Genomic DNA, 15298 nt, shown 5'->3' on the forward strand with positions numbered 1-15298 from the left:
ACAAAAATAAATGGGGTGGGGGGGAAGCTCAAAAAAGACAGAGACACAAAGATAAAGCGTGGACGAGGATGAGGCATTTTCTCCCATAAAGCTTATTCGGGTTATTAGATCGGGTGTCCGTGCAGTCGTATTGTGCTTATATTTTTTGTTCACTGGTTTTTCCTTGTTGGAATTTTGTAGACCTAAAATTTTGGAAAGGGCTGTTCTTGGCAGCGCGGCACACACCTAAGTGGCTGACCATGACAAAAAGATTGGACAATCTTGCACTAAATTGCATTCTAGCTCATCTCCTAAGGGAGGAGAATAGCAAAAATAGACCTCTGAAATTTCTGTCTGTTTTGAAGAGTTGGTTTTCTCATCAACTTCAAAGTAAGTTGCTGGTGAGGCAAGTAAATAAATATGGAGGAGTTGGAATGTTTTTTCTCAAAATTGTGACAATTCACTTAACCAACATAGGAAATCTCCAGCTGCTAAGGTGATTAAGCATTCCATCACTTAGAATGTAGGCGAAGGTGATTTTTAAAACAAAAGACACATCAGTTCAAATGTTTCATCTCTGCCAGGCTGGTCAATAGTTTGTGAGTAGATTACCCGAAATAAATTTCCATTCTGTGTTAGATTCACGCTTAAAGAAAGAGTTGGATACCCACATTTATTTACACAATCTGTCACATATGCAAAGTGTATGTCACACTTGCACCCAATTGGTTCAAACGTTCATAAAAACATGCATCACAACTGAACAGGTAGATTGAATCTAAAACTAAATAAGTAGCAAGCAGGTATGAAGATTACCAATTAAAAATCAGCAATTATCCACCAATAAAACTAGCAAGGAGGAAAAGGGGGACCCGTGAAAAAACTTTAGGCTGAGCCCTACCAAATACAGGAAACTTTGGTTTATCCAGAGGTTGTATGTCCGGAAACCTCGATCTACCGGCAGAAATCAGGAGCCGTTTTGTTAGGTTTTTTTTCTTCTCGTGGCTTTGTTTTCAACAGTCGGGCTCTGGAAAGTCTCTGCAGCTGTTGCTAAGCTACAGAGACGCTTCCAAGGTACGGGCCGACTGTTTACAAGCTGTTGCTAAGCAACAGTGTTTGTTGTCAGATACGGAGATGAAAACCTCCGTATGCTTCAACATTAAACTTTGTATGTCCGGCAGTTTTGATAGATCGGCAACAGCTCGGTCCCGTCGGTGCCAGATATAAAAGTTTCCTGTAAAAGCTTTTTGTGCCCTTTAGCTAGAGATCAACTCTGGCAATTAAAAAATGCCCGACTCTTTCCACATCCATGACTTGGTTTTGTTTCTCTCTCCTCTTTCTGTTTCTGTCTCGCTCCCATGTCACTTCTTGTCCGTTTTGCTCAGATGCTTCACAGAAAGTCCTTGGGAAGGTGGGTGAGGGGTGCTTCTGAGCTGCATCATGAAACTGATAGTACGATTCAGTCTGCAATGTTCCCTGACCAAACAACAATTAATCTCTCATTATCCTGACCTTGTGTTTACTTAAAAATGGTTAGTTGCTTGATGGTGGCCTAAAGGGATACTGATCCTTCTTAGGAGAATATATTGACCCAGATTTTGTAGTCAGTGGCGAAGGGACCTTGAAAAAAGTTGTCCACAACGATTTTGTGGGCTCTAGAGAGCAGATTTCCTCTATTCTGATGTCAGTTTCAATTTGGCACCATCTACAGGGGATCTGTGGAATCCAGCAACAGGGCAGGCTGATCAGCCAATCAGATTGAAGAATTCTCAGACAGCAAAGCAGGAAGTAAAAAGCAGGGAATATAAATCACATTTAAATCATTATACAGAAAGCAAAATAAAGATTGGGACATACATATGGGGTTAAGGGAGAAACATAAATATCAAAACAAAAAACTTTAAAAACAAAACAATGAAGACTTCTGCTCCAGAACTAGCTGCGCCTCTAGCCAAGCTGTTCCAGTACAGCTACAACACTGGCATCTATCCGACAATCACAAATAAGGTGGATGAACTGAAGTTGTTGTTGAACACATGGGAGTACGATATTGTTGCTATCACGGAGACATGGTTGAGGGAGGGTCAGGACTGGCAGCTCAATATTCCAGGGTATAGAATCTTCAGGCGAGACAGAGGGGGGGTGTAAAAGGGGAGGGGGTGTTGCAATATTAATTAAGGAGTCAATTACTGCTGGAAGGAGGGATGATATATTAGCGGGTTCCTCTAATGAGGCCATATGGGTAGAACTTAAAAACAAAAAGGGGGCAAGCACTTTGCTGGGAGTGTACTATAGGCCCCCAAACAGTCAGGGGGAGATAGAGGAACAGATATGTAGGCAAATCTCAGAGAAGTGCGAAAATAATAGGGTAATAATAGTGGGGGATTTCAACTTCCCCAATATAAATTGGGATAGTCAGAGTGTGAAAGGCTTAGAGGGTGCAGAATTCTTAAAGTGCATCCAGGAGAGCTTTTTGAGCCAACATGTAGAAAGTCCTACAAGAGAGGGGGCGGTACTGGACCTAATTCTGGGGAATGTAGCCGGGCAAGTGGTGGAAGTGTCAGTAGGAGAGCATTTTGGCGACAGTGGCCATAATTCGGTGAGATTTAAGGTGGTCATGGAAAAAGACAAAGACGGCCCGGAAATAAGGGTTCTAAATTGGGGGCGGGCCGATTTTAATATGATAAGGCAGGATCTGGCCAAAGTGGACTGGGAGCAGCTACTTATAGGAAAATCCACATCAAAACAGTGGGAGACTTTCAGAAGGGAAATAGAGAGAGTACAACGCCAACATGTTCCTGTAAAGGTCAAGGGTGGGACCAACAAGCAAAGGGAACCTTGGATGACAAGGGATATACAAAAATGCATTAGAAATAAAAGGGGGGCTTTTGGCAGTTACAAAAGACTAAAGACGGAAGAAGCCCTAGAGGAGTATAAAAAGTGCAGGGGCATACTTAAAAAAGAAATTAGGAGGGCGAGGAGGGGCCATGAAATAACACTGGCGAGCAAAATAAAGGAAAATCCTAAGATGTTTTATAAGTATATTAAGGGCAAGAGGATAACCAGGGAAAGGGTAGGGCCCATTAGGGACCAAAGTGGCAATCTGTGTGTAGAGCCAGATGATGTAGGCGGGGTTTTAAATGAATTTTTTGCATCTGTGTTCACTATGGAGAAAGACGATGCAGACATAGAAATCGGGCAAGGGGACTGTGACATACTTGAACATATTAGCATCGAGAGGGAGGAGGTGCTAGCGGTTTTAGCAGGCCAAAAAGTGGATAAATCCCCAGGCCCGGACGAGATGTATCCCAGGCTGCTGTGGGAGGCAAAGGAGGAGATTGCAGGGGCTCTGACACAAATTTTCAGAACCTCTCTGGCCACAGGGGATGTACCAGAGGACTGGAGAACAGCTAACGTAGTACCATTATTCAAGAAGGGTAGCAGGGATAAACCAGGGAATTACAGGCCAGTGAGCCTAACATCTGTGGTAGGGAAATTATTGGAAAAAATTCTGAGGGACAAAATTAGTCTCCACTTGGAGAGACAAGGATTAATCGGGGATAGTCAGCATGGCTTTGTCAAGGGTAAATCATGTCTGACAAATCTGATTGAATTTTTCGAGGGGGTGACTAGGGGGGTGGATGAGGGAAATGCTGTGGATGTGGTTTACATGGACTTCAGTAAAGCTTTTGACAAAGTCCCGCATAGGAGGCTGGTCAAGAAGGTAAGAGCCCATGGGATCCAGGGTGCCTTGGCGCGTTGGATCCTAAACTGGCTGAGTGGCAGGAGGCAGAGGGTGATGGTCGAAGGTTGCTTTTGTGACTGGAAGCCTGTGTCCAGTGGGGTACCTCAGGGATCGGTGCTGGGTCCCTTGTTGTTTGTGATCTACATAAATGACTTGGATGAGAATGTAAAAGGTATGATCAGTAAGTTCGCAGATGACACGAAAACTGGTGGGGTGGTAAATTGCGAGGAGGAAAGCCTCAGGCTACAGGACGATATAAACGGGTTGGTCAGATGGGCGGAAAAGTGGCAAATGGAATTTAACCCTGAAAAGTGCGAGGTGATGCATTTTGGACGGACAAATAAGGCAAGGGAATACACAATGAGTGGTAGGACCCTAGGAAGTACAGAGGGTCAGAGGGACCTTGGTGTACATGTACATAGATCCCTGAAGGCAGCGGAACAGGTAGATAAGGTGGTTAAAAAGGCATATGGGATACTTGCCTTCATTAGCCAAGGCATGGAATATAAGAGCAGGGAGGTTATGATGGAGCTGTACAAAACGCTGGTGAGGCCACAGCTGGAGTACTGTGTGCAGTTCTGGTCGCCTCACTATAGGAAGGATGTGATTACTTTGGAGAGGGTGCAGAGAAGATTCACCAGGATGTTACCTGGGATGGAGCGCCTCAGCTATGAAGAGAGGCTGGACAGGCTGGGGTTGTTTTCCTTGGAGCAAAGAAGGCTGAGGGGGGACCTGATTGAGGTGTACAAAATGATGAGGGGCATAGATAGGGTAGATAAAGAGGAACTTTTCCCCTTAGTAGGGGGGTCAATAACAAGGGGGCATATATTCAGGGTAAGGGGCAGGAGATTTAGAGGGGATTTGAGGAGGAACTTTTTCACCCAGAGGGTGGTTGGAATGTGGAACTCAATGCCTGAAAGGGTGGTAGAGGCAGGAACCCTCACAACATTCAAGAAGCATTTGGATGAGCACTTGAAATGCCATTGCATACAAGGCTATGGACCAAATGCTGGAAAATGGGATTAGACTGGACAGGGATGGATGGGCGGCGCGGACACGATGGGCCGAAGGGCCTCTTTCTGTGCTGTTAAACTCTATGAATGTGGAAAACTGCTCAGGTATGTCCTGTCCACAAAAAGCAGGACAAATCCAACCCGGCCAATTACCGCCCCATCAGTCTACTCTCAATCATCAGCAAAGTGATGGAAGGTGTCATCGACAGTGCTATCAAGCAGCACTTACTCACCAATATCCTGCTCACTGATGCCCAGTTTGGGTTCCGTAAGACGACTCAGCTCCCGACCTCATTACAGCCTTGGTCCAAACATGGACAAAGGAGCTGAATTCCAGAGGTGAGGTGAGAGTGACTGCCCTTGACATCAAGGCAGCATTTGACCGAGTCTGGCATCAAGGAGCCCGAGTAAAACTGAAGTCAATGGGAATTAGGGGGAAAACGCTCCACTAGCTGGAGTCATATCTAGCACAAAGGAAGATGGTTGTGATGGATGAAGGTCAATCATCACAGCCCCAGGACATCGCTGCAGGAGTTCCTCAGGGCAGTGTCCTAGGCCCAACCATCTTCAGCTGCTTCATAATGACCTTGCCTCCAACATAAGGTCAGAAATGGGGATGTTCGCTGATGACTGCACAGTGTTCAGTGCCATTCACAACTCCACAGATAATGAAGCAGTCCATGCCCGCATGCAACAAGATCTGGATGACGTTCAGGCTTGGGCTGATAAGTGGCAGGTAACATTCGCGCCACAGAAGTGCCAGGCAATGACTATCTCCAACAAGTGAGAGTCTAACCACCGCCCCTTGACATTCAATGGCATTACCATCGCCGAATCCCCCACTAACAACATCCTGGGGGTCACCATTAACCAGAAACTTAGCCGGACCAGCCACATAAATACTGTGGCAACAAGAGCAGGTCAGAGGCTAGGTATTCTGCGGCAAGTGTCTCACCTCCTGACTCCCCAAAGCCTTTCCACCATCTACAAGGCACAAGTAAGGAGTGTGGTGGAATACTCTCCACTTGCCTCAGTGAGTGCAGCTCCAACAACACTCAAGAAGCTCAACACCATCCAGGACAAAGCAGCCCGCTTGATTGGCACCCCATCCACCACCTTAAACATTCAATCCCTCCACCACCGGCATACCGTGGCTGCAGTGTGTACCATCTACAAGATGCACTGCAGCAACTCGCCAAGGCTTCTTCGGCAGCACCTCCCAAACCTGCGACCTCTTCCACCTAGAAGGATAAAGGCAGCAGGCGCAAGAGAACACCACCACCTCCAAGTTCCCCTCCAAGTCACACACCATCCTGACTTAGAAGTATATCGCCGATCCGTCATCATTGCTGGGTCAAAATCCTGGAACTCCCTACCTAACAGTATTGTGGGAGTACCATCACCCCACTGAATGCAGCAGTTCAAGAAGCCTGCTCACCACCACCTTCTCAAGGGCAACTAGGGATGGGCAATAAATGCTGGCATTGCCAGTGACGCCCTGATCCCATAAACAAATTTTTAAAAAGATTAAAAATCAGCAATTTTTAAATGTTCTTCTGAGGGAATGAGACCCCACGCTTGTAAAATTAGTTTTTCAGGGCCAGAGAGGTTGTTCAGCAGTAATTATGACTTAGTATGCTGTTTAAAACTCAGTCATTCCTGATTGAACAAGGCTTATCATTTTAATTGGTTTTTGAAGCGAGAATAGTGTGTAAATAGTTGAAGATCACGACAAATCAGTGATTTCTAATGATTCCACCTGCGAAGATTGCAACAGCACATGCTGTGGAGGAGCAGGGTATCATTGACAACAACTTCCAGATTTCTGCGATTAACTGCGCATGTGTGGACGCCAGGAGTTGCTGTCAGTTTTACACAGTAATGACAGCGAGCACTGACAGTTTCGTCATCATTACAACTGCAAATTCCGGACCATTGTACTTTATATGGTATATCACTTCTGTCATTATACAACAGCATATTACTGTGAGCAACACTACAGGAGATCTGCGAATATATTTTATATTTATCTCACACAAAGATTTTTTTTTTTTTACATCTGACGATTTGTGTTACGTTTTTTACTTTGAGCAAAAGACATCTTAACATTTTTACAATTTTAACCACTAGTGTACTGGAAAATGTTGGTAGTTACTTTAAAAAAAATGATTTGCAGATGTACAAGATTCTTATTGTTATAAAGCAGCCTATCTGCTGACTCACCTTTACCAATGCCATGGGAAATTTGCCAGTTTATAAAAACAAGACAATAACCCATCTTAATTCTAAGCTACATGAGGTACTGAAGCAATTAGTAGAAATATCAAGAAATTATGAATTCTTATGGAATAGGACGATAAATAGAGCTGTTCAAAGTATTATGTTTTGTCACACAAGTCTACTAAAAACACACAAAGCACCCAAAATACTGCTTAATGATAACGTAAGTAGTCAACATCTGGGACACAGGTTTCTGATTGTTACATAATTTTTCAATGATATTTTATACCCATAAATTAGCAGGTTCTTCTCAATTCTGAAGCACTCTGTTCTTCCATATGCATGAGATCGGTCATATGGCCTGCGTAGTTTGGGTCTATCCTCCCCATCGCTCTCTGCCTCTGATAATTCCGCCAACTCATCTTTAGCAGCATTGTAAGGTCTGGTTTGTTTCCTTACTCTTGGAGTGTCAATAACTAAGCTGTTCTGTAGAGAGAATTATCAAGAAAGAAAACTTATTTTCTCTGCAGGTTATTCTGGAAGAAAACCTTAAATCTTACACGTTATGCTGCATCTTTTACACTGGAGCAAAACGGTCTCAAAGCCGCACTTAAACGTGCAGTATAACAGCAGCCAACCCAGCATCGGTTTGAGATTTGGTATCAGCAGCGAGCCTACCTGAGGAGGTAGTATTACCGTGCTTTGGCTACAAACCAGCTGCAATCTGACTGCAACTGGTAGAAAGCCACTTGTTAAAACTGTAAGCCTGCTGGATTATCTCTAACCTTGCTGATGTGACAACTGCGGTTTTGCAATTAAGTATGCATACAGAGAGGTTTGCTCTCCTTGATTATGTAGCATTCTAATAGTAGTATAAGAGTATATTAATCACCTTAGTTATCAAGATAGGCTAAAAGAGTTGGGGACTCTACGCTTTAGAAAAGCATAAACTGAGAGGTGATCTGACAGGTTTATAAGATAACAAGCTGAAGTGCCGGCGGTGCCGAGGGATTTTTGAGGGCATGTTGTTGTTGGAAGAGAGAGAGAGCGCGCGACTGGGGGGGGGGGAAAGAGAGAGCGCGCGACGGGGGGGGGGGGGGGAAGAGAGAGCGCGCGACTGGGGGGGGGGGAAAAAGAGAGAGCGCGCGACTGGGGGGGGGGGAAGAGAGAGCGCGCGACTGGGGGGGGAAAGAGAGCGCGCGACTTGGGGGGGGAAGAGAGAGCGCGCGACTGGGGGGGAAGAGAGAGCGCGCGACTGGGGGGGAAGAGAGAGCGCGCGACTGGGGGGAAGAGAGCGCGCGCGCGACTGGGGGGGAAGAGAGCGCGCGCGACTGGGGGGGGGAAGAGAGCGCGCGCGACTGGGGGGGAAGAGAGAGCGCGCGACTGGGGGGGAAGAGAGCGCGCGACTGGGGGGGGAAGAGAGCGCGCGACTGGGGGGGAAGAGAGCGCGCGACTGGGGGGAAGAGAGCGCGCGACTGGGGGGGAAGAGAGAGCGCGCGACTGGGGGGGAAGAGAGAGCGCGCGACTGGGGGGGAAGAGAGAGGCGCGCGACTGGGGGGGAAGAGAGAGCGCGCGACTGGGGGGGAAGAGAGCGCGCGACTGGGGGGGGAAGAGAGCGCGCGACTGGGGGGGGAAGAGAGAGCGCGCGACTGGGGGGGGTAAGAGAGCGCGCGCGACTGGGGGGGGTAAGAGAGCGCGCGCGACTGGGGGGGGGAAGAGAGCGCGCGCGGCTGGGGGGGAAGAGAGAGCGCGCGGCTGGGGGGGAAGAGAGAGCGCGCGGCTGGGGGGGAAGAGAGAGCGCGCGGCTGGGGGGGAAGAGAGAGCGCGCGGCTGGGGAGGAAGAGAGAGCGCGCGGCTGGGGGGGAAGAGAGAGCGCGCGGCTGGGGGGGGAAGAGAGAGCGCGCGGCTGGGGGGAAGAGAGAGCGCGCGGCTGGGGGGAAGAGAGAGCGCGCGGCTGGGGGGAAGAGAGAGCGCGCGCGTGGGGGGAAGAGAGAGCGCGCGGCTGGGGGGAAGAGAGAGCGCGCGGCTGGGGGGAAGAGAGAGCGCGCGCTGGGGGGAAGAGAGAGCGCGCGGCTGGGGGGAAGAGAGAGCGCGCGGCTGGGGGGAAGAGAGAGCGCGCGGCTGGGGGGAAGAGAGAGCGCGCGGCTGGGGGGAAGAGAGAGCGCGCGGCTGGGGGGAAGAGAGAGCGCGCGGCTGGGGGGAAGAGAGAGCGCGCGGCTGGGGGGAAGAGAGAGGCGCGCGGCTGGGGGGAAGAGAGAGCGCGCGGCTGGGGGGAAGAGAGAGCGCGCGGCTGGGGGGGAAGAGAGAGCGCGCGGCTGGGGGGGAAGAGAGAGCGCGCGGCTGGGGGGAAGAGAGAGCGCGCGGCTGGGGGGAAGAGAGAGCGCGCGGCTGGGGGGAAGGAGAGAGCGCGCGGCTGGGGGGAAGAGAGAGCGCGCGGCTGGGGGGGAAGAGAGAGCGCGCGGCTGGGGGGAAGAGAGAGCGCGCGGCTGGGGGGAAGAAGAGAGCGCGCGGCTGGGGGGAAGAGAGAGCGCGCGGCTGGGGGGAAGAGAGAGCGCGCGGCTGGGGGGAAGAGAGAGCGCGCGGCTGGGGGGAAGAGAGAGCGCGCGGCTGGGGGGAAGAGAGAGCGCGCGGCTGGGGGGAAGAGAGAGCGCGCGACTGGGGGGGAAGAGAGAGCGCGCGACTGGGGGGAAGAGAGAGCGCGCGACTGGGGGGGGAAGAGAGAGCGCGCGACTGGGGGGGGAAGAGAGAGCGCGCGACTGGGGGGGAAGAGAGAGCGCGCGACTGGGGGGGAAGAGAGAGCGCGCGACTGGGGGGGAAGAGAGAGCGCGCGACTGGGGGGGAAGAGAGAGCGCGCGACTGGGGGGGAAGAGAGAGCGCGCGACTGGGGGGGGAAGAGAGAGCGCGCGACTGGGGGGGGAAGAGAGAGCGCGCGACTGGGGGGGAAGAGAGAGCGCGCGACTGGGGGGGGAAGAGAGAGCGCGCGACTGGGGGGGGGAAGAGAGAGAGCGCGCGACTGGGGGGGGAAGAGAGAGCGCGCGACTGGGGGGGAAGAGAGAGCGCGCGACTGGGGGGGAAGAGAGCGCGCGCGACTGGGGGGGAAGAGAGAGCGCGCGACTGGGGGGGAAGAGAGAGCGCGCGACTGGGGGGAAGAGAGAGCGCGCGACTGGGGGGAAGAGAGAGCGCGCGACTGGGGGGAAGAGAGAGCGCGCGACTGGGGGGAAGAGAGAGCGCGCGACTGGGGGGAAGAGAGAGCGCGCGACTGGGGGGGAAGAGAGAGCGCGCGACTGGGGGGGAAGAGAGAGCGCGCGACTGGGGGGGGAAGAGAGAGCGCGCGACTGGGGGGGAAGAGAGAGCGCGCGACTGGGGGGGAAGAGAGAGCGCGCGACTGGGGGGAAGAGAGAGCGCGCGACTGGGGGGGAAGAGAGAGCGCGCGACTGGGGGGAAGAGAGAGCGCGCGACTGGGGGAAGAGAGAGCGCGCGACTGGGGGGAAGAGAGAGGCGCGCGACTGGGGGGGAAGAGAGAGCGCGCGACTGGGGGGAAGATGAGAGCGCGCGACTGGGGGGAAGAGAGAGCGCGCGACTGGGGGGAAGAGAGAGCGCGCGACTGGGGGGGAAGAGAGAGCGCGCGACTGGGGGGGAAGAGAGAGCGCGCGACTGGGGGGAAGAGAGAGCGCGCGACTGGGGGGAAGAGAGAGCGCGCGACTGGGGGGAAGAGAGAGCGCGCGACTGGGGGGAAGAGAGAGCGCGCGACTGGGGGCGAAGAGAGAGCGCGCGACTGGGGGGAAGAGAGAGCGCGCGACTGGGGGAAGAGAGAGCGCGCGACTGGGGGGAAGAGAGAGCGCGCGACTGGGGGGAAGAGAGAGCGCGCGACTGGGGGGAAGAGAGAGCGCGCGACTGGGGGGAAGAGAGAGCGCGCGGACTGGGGGGAAGAGAGAGCGCGCGACTGGGGGGAAGAGAGAGCGCGCGACTGGGGGGGAAGAGAGAGCGCGCGACTGGGGGGGAAGAGAGAGCGCGCGACTGGGGGGAAGAGAGAGCGCGCGACTGGGGGGAAGAGAGAGCGCGCGACTGGGGGGAAGAGAGAGCGCGCGACTGGGGGAAGAGAGAGCGCGCGACTGGGGGGAAGAGAGAGCGCGCGACTGGGGGGGAAGAGAGAGCGCGCGACTGGGGGGGAAGAGAGAGCGCGCGACTGGGGGGAAGAGAGAGCGCGCGACTGGGGGGAAGAGAGAGCGCGCGACTGGGGGGGAAGAGAGAGCGCGCGACTGGGGGGAAGAGAGAGAGCGCGCGACTGGGGGGAAGAGAGAGGCGCGCGACTGGGGGGAAGAGAGAGCGCGCGACTGGGGGGAAGAAGGAGAGCGCGCGACTGGGGGGGAAGAGGAGAGCGCGCGACTGGGGGGAAGAGAGAGCGCGCGACTGGGGGGAAGAGAGAGCGCGCGACTGGGGGGAAGAGAGAGCGCGCGACTGGGGGGAGAGAGAGCGCGCGACTGGGGGGAGAGAGAGCGCGCGACTGGGGGGAAGAGAGAGCGCGCGACTGGGGGGAAGAGAGAGCGCGCGACTTGGGGGAAGAGAGAGCGCGCGACTGGGGGGAAGAGAGAGCGCGCGACTGGGGGGAAGAGAGAGCGCGCGACTGGGGGGAAGAGAGAGCGCGCGACTGGGGGAAGAGAGAGCGCGCGACTGGGGGGAAGAGAGAGCGCGCGACTGGGGGGAAGAGAGAGCGCGCGACTGGGGGGAAGAGAGAGCGCGCGACCTGGGGGGAAGAGAGAGCGCGCGACTGGGGGGAGAGAGAGAGCGCGCGACTGGGGGGAAGAGAGAGCGCGCGACTGGGGGGAAGAGAGAGCGCGCGACTGGGGGGAAGAGAGAGCGCGCGACTGGGGGGAAGAGAGAGCGCGCGACTGGGGGGGAAGAGAGAGCGCGCGACTGGGGGGGAAGAGAGAGCGCGCGACTGGGGGGAAGAGAGAGCGCGCGACTGGGGGGGAAGAGAGAGCGCGCGACTGGGGGGAAGAGAGAGCGCGCGACTGGGGGGGAAGAGAGAGCGCGCGACTGGGGGGGAAGAGTAGAGCGCGCGACTGGGGGGAAGAGAGAGCGCGCGTCTGGGGGGGAAGAGAGAGCGCGCGGACTGGGGGGAAGAGAGAGCGCGCGGACTGGGGGGGAAGAGAGAGCGCGCGAGCTGGGGGGAAGAGAGAGCGCGCGACTGGGGGGAAGAGAGAGCGCGCGGGGACTGGGGGGGAAGAGAGAGCGCGCGGCTGGGGGGAAGAGAGAGCGCGCGGCTGGGGGGGGAAGAGAGAGCGCGCGGCTGGGGGGAAGAGAGAGCGCGCGGCTGGGGGGAAGAGAGAGCGCGCGGCTGGGTGGAAGAGAGAGCGCGCGGCTGGGGGGGAAGAGAGAGGCGCGCGGCTGGGGGGAAGAGAGAGCGCGCGGCTGGGGGGAAGAGAGAGCGCGCGGCTGGGGGAAGAGAGAGCGCGCGGCTGGGGGGAAGAGAGAGCGCGCGGCTGGGGGGAAGAGAGAGCGCGCGGCTGGGGGGAAGAGAGAGCGCGACGCGGCTGGGGGGAAGAGAGAGCGCGCGGCTGGGGGGAAGAGAGAGCGCGCGGCTGGGGGGAAGAGAGAGCGCGCGCTGGGGGGAAGAGAGAGCGCGCGGCTGGGGGGGAAGAGAGAGCGCGCGGCTGGGGGGGAAGAGAGAGCGCGCGGCTGGGGGAAGAGAGAGCGCGCGGCTGGGGGGAAGAGAGAGCGCGCGGCTGGGGGGGAAGAGAGAGCGCGCGGCTGGGGGGAAGAGAGAGCGCGCGGCTGGGGGGGAAGAGAGAGCGCGCGGCTGGGGGGAAGAGAGAGCGCGCGGCTGGGGGGAAGAGAGAGCGCGCGCTGGGGGGAAGAGAGAGCGCGCGGCTGGGGGGAAGAGAGAGCGCGCGGCTGGGGGGAAGAGAGAGCGCGCGCTGGGGGGAAGAGAGAGCGCGCGGCTGGGGGGAAGAGAGAGCGCGCGGCTGGGGGGGAAGAGGAGAGCGCGCGGCTGGGGGGGGAAGAGAGAGCGCGCGGCTGGGGGGAGAAGAGAGCGCGCGCTGGGGGGAGAGAGAGAGCGCCGCTGGGGGGAAGAGAGAGCGCGCGACTGGGGGGAAGAGAGAGCGCGCGACTGGGGGGAAGAGAGAGCGCGCGACTGGGGGGGAAGAGAGAGCGCGCGACTGGGGGGAAGAGAGAGCGCGCGACTGGGGGGAGAGAGAGCGCGCGACTGGGGGGAAGAGAGAGCGCGCGACTGGGGGGAAGAGAGAGCGCGCGACTGGGGGGGAAGAGAGAGCGCGCGACTGGGGGGGGAAGAGAGAGCGCGCGACTGGGGGGGAAGAGAGAGCGCGCGACTGGGGGGGGAAGAGAGAGCGCGCGACTGGGGGGGAAGAGAGAGCGCGCGACTGGGGGGGAAGAGAGAGCGCGCGACTGGGGGGAAGAGAGAGCGGCGACGGGGGGGGAAGAGAGCGCGCGACTGGGGGGGAAGAGAGAGCGCGCGACTGGGGGGGAAGAGAGAGCGCGCGACTGGGGGGGAAAGAGAGAGCGCGCGACTGGGGGGGGAAGAGAGAGCGCGCGACTGGGGGGGAAGAGAGAGCGCTGCGGACTTGGGGGGGAAGAGAGAGCGCGCGACTGGGGGGGGAAGGAGAGAGCGCGCGACTGGGGGGGGAAGAGAGAGCGCGCGACTGGGGGGGAAGAGAGAGCGCGCGACTGGGGGGGAAGAGAGAGCGCGCGACTGGGGGGGAAGAGAGAGCGCGCGACTGGGGGGGAAGAGAGAGAGCGCGCGACTGGGGGGGAAGAGAGAGCGCGCGACTGGGGGGGAAGAGAGAGCGCGCGACTGGGGGGGAAGAGAGAGCGCGCGACTGGGGGGGAAGAGAGAGCGCGCGACTGGGGGGGGAAGAGAGAGCGCGCGACTGGGGGGGGAAGAGAGAGCGCGCGACTGGGGGGGGAAGAGAGAGCGCGCGACTGGGGGGGAAGAGAGAGCGCGCGACTGGGGGGGAAGAGAGAGCGCGCGACTGGGGGGAAGAGAGAGCGCGCGACTGGGGGGGAAGAGAGAGCGCGCGACTGGGGGGGAAGAGAGAGCGCGCGACTGGAGAGACCCGCCTGGGGGAAGAGAGAGCGCGCGACTGGGGGGGAAGAGAGAGCGCGCGACTGGGGGGGGAAGAGAGAGCGCGCGACTGGGGGGGGAAGAGAGAGCGCGCGACTGGGGGGGAAGAGAGAGCGCGCGACTGGGGGGGAAGAGAGAGCGCGCGACTGGGGGGGAAGAGAGAGCGCGCGACTGGGGGGGAAGAGAGAGCGCGCGACTGGGGGGGAAGAGAGAGCGCGCGACTGGGGGGGAAGAGAGAGCGCGCGACTGGGGGGGAAGAGAGAGCGCGCGACTGGGGGGGGAAGAGAGAGCGCGCGACTGGGGGGGAAGAGAGAGCGCGCGACTGGGGGGGAAGAGAGAGCGCGCGACTGGGGGGGAAGAGGAGAGCGCGCGAGACTGGGGGGGAAGAGAGAGCGCGCGACTGGGGGGAAGAGAGAGCGCGCGACTGCGGGGGGGGGGAAAAAGAGAGCGCGCGACTGGGGGGGGAAGAGAGAGCGCGCGACTGGGGGGAAGGGGGAAAGGGAGGGGGGGAGGAGGGGGACGAGGGGAGGGGGGAGACGGGGGGGAGGGAAGGGGGGGGAGCCAGCAGACCCTCTCCCCTCTGCCGGCGATGGCTCCGCTGAGCTCCATGCCGCCCCGCGCACTGACATGCCGAGCGCAGCGCCCTGGTCAGCCCGAGCCCCGCCCTCCCGAGGCCGGGCCTGAGGCGGCTTGAGACGGCCGATTGCGGCAGGGCCGGGCCCGGTTGCCTTGGTAACCCTCCTCCCCTCTCCGCCTCCCGATCTCCGGGACCGGGCCTGAGAGGCTTGAGACGGCCGATTGCGGCTGGCGAGCCCAGTTGTCGGGGTAACCCTCTCCGCTACCCCCCCCCCCCAACCCCCGCTAACCTGCTCGCTTCCCTCTGGCCGCGCTCTGTGTGGAGGTGCGCGTGCGCCGTGCAGCGCAAGGAGCTTGCAGTGAGCCCAGCCAGCCTTTACCAAGATGGCTGGCCGCTGGTTCGGAATCGGGCCAGCAAGGGGGGGGGGGGGGGGGGTGGGGCGTGAGGGTGGAGGAGCTTGCCACAAAACAATTGCCTAGGTCCAGCATGGCTGGCAACAGACGCCCAGGCTTCGAGGCCTACCTGCAAAAACGGGGAAAGGTAGGAAAATTAATGAGATTAGATAAAAGATTTAGAAAGTAATTAACTTTTTTAAAAAACAATGTGTTTTAAAAGCAACTTTTTTTTTTTAAAGACGCAGAAAGCGGGAAAAAGAAATGAATAGTTTGGAATCAAGATGG

The 15298-nt window shown here is 57.4% G+C and overlaps 1 protein-coding gene across 10 annotated transcripts in view; it reads right to left on the bottom strand.

The window, feature by feature from the left end:
* Window positions 1-15298, bottom strand: part of chd9 (chromodomain helicase DNA binding protein 9) — a 278889-nt gene that overhangs the window by 49507 nt on the left and 214084 nt on the right. For all 10 annotated transcript variants that reach the window (XM_085991433.1, XM_085991432.1, XM_085991439.1 and 7 more), the window contains one exon: window positions 7247-7443. In XM_085991433.1, the coding sequence (XP_085847559.1) occupies window positions 7247-7443 (197 nt within the window). The remainder of the gene's footprint in view (window positions 1-7246; window positions 7444-15298) is intronic.

The sequence above is a fragment of the Somniosus microcephalus genome, chromosome 6, assembly GCF_052327205.1.
Source record: "Somniosus microcephalus isolate GS21.2 chromosome 6, FLI_Smic_1.0, whole genome shotgun sequence".
NCBI classification, from domain to species: Eukaryota; Metazoa; Chordata; class Chondrichthyes; order Squaliformes; family Somniosidae; genus Somniosus; species Somniosus microcephalus.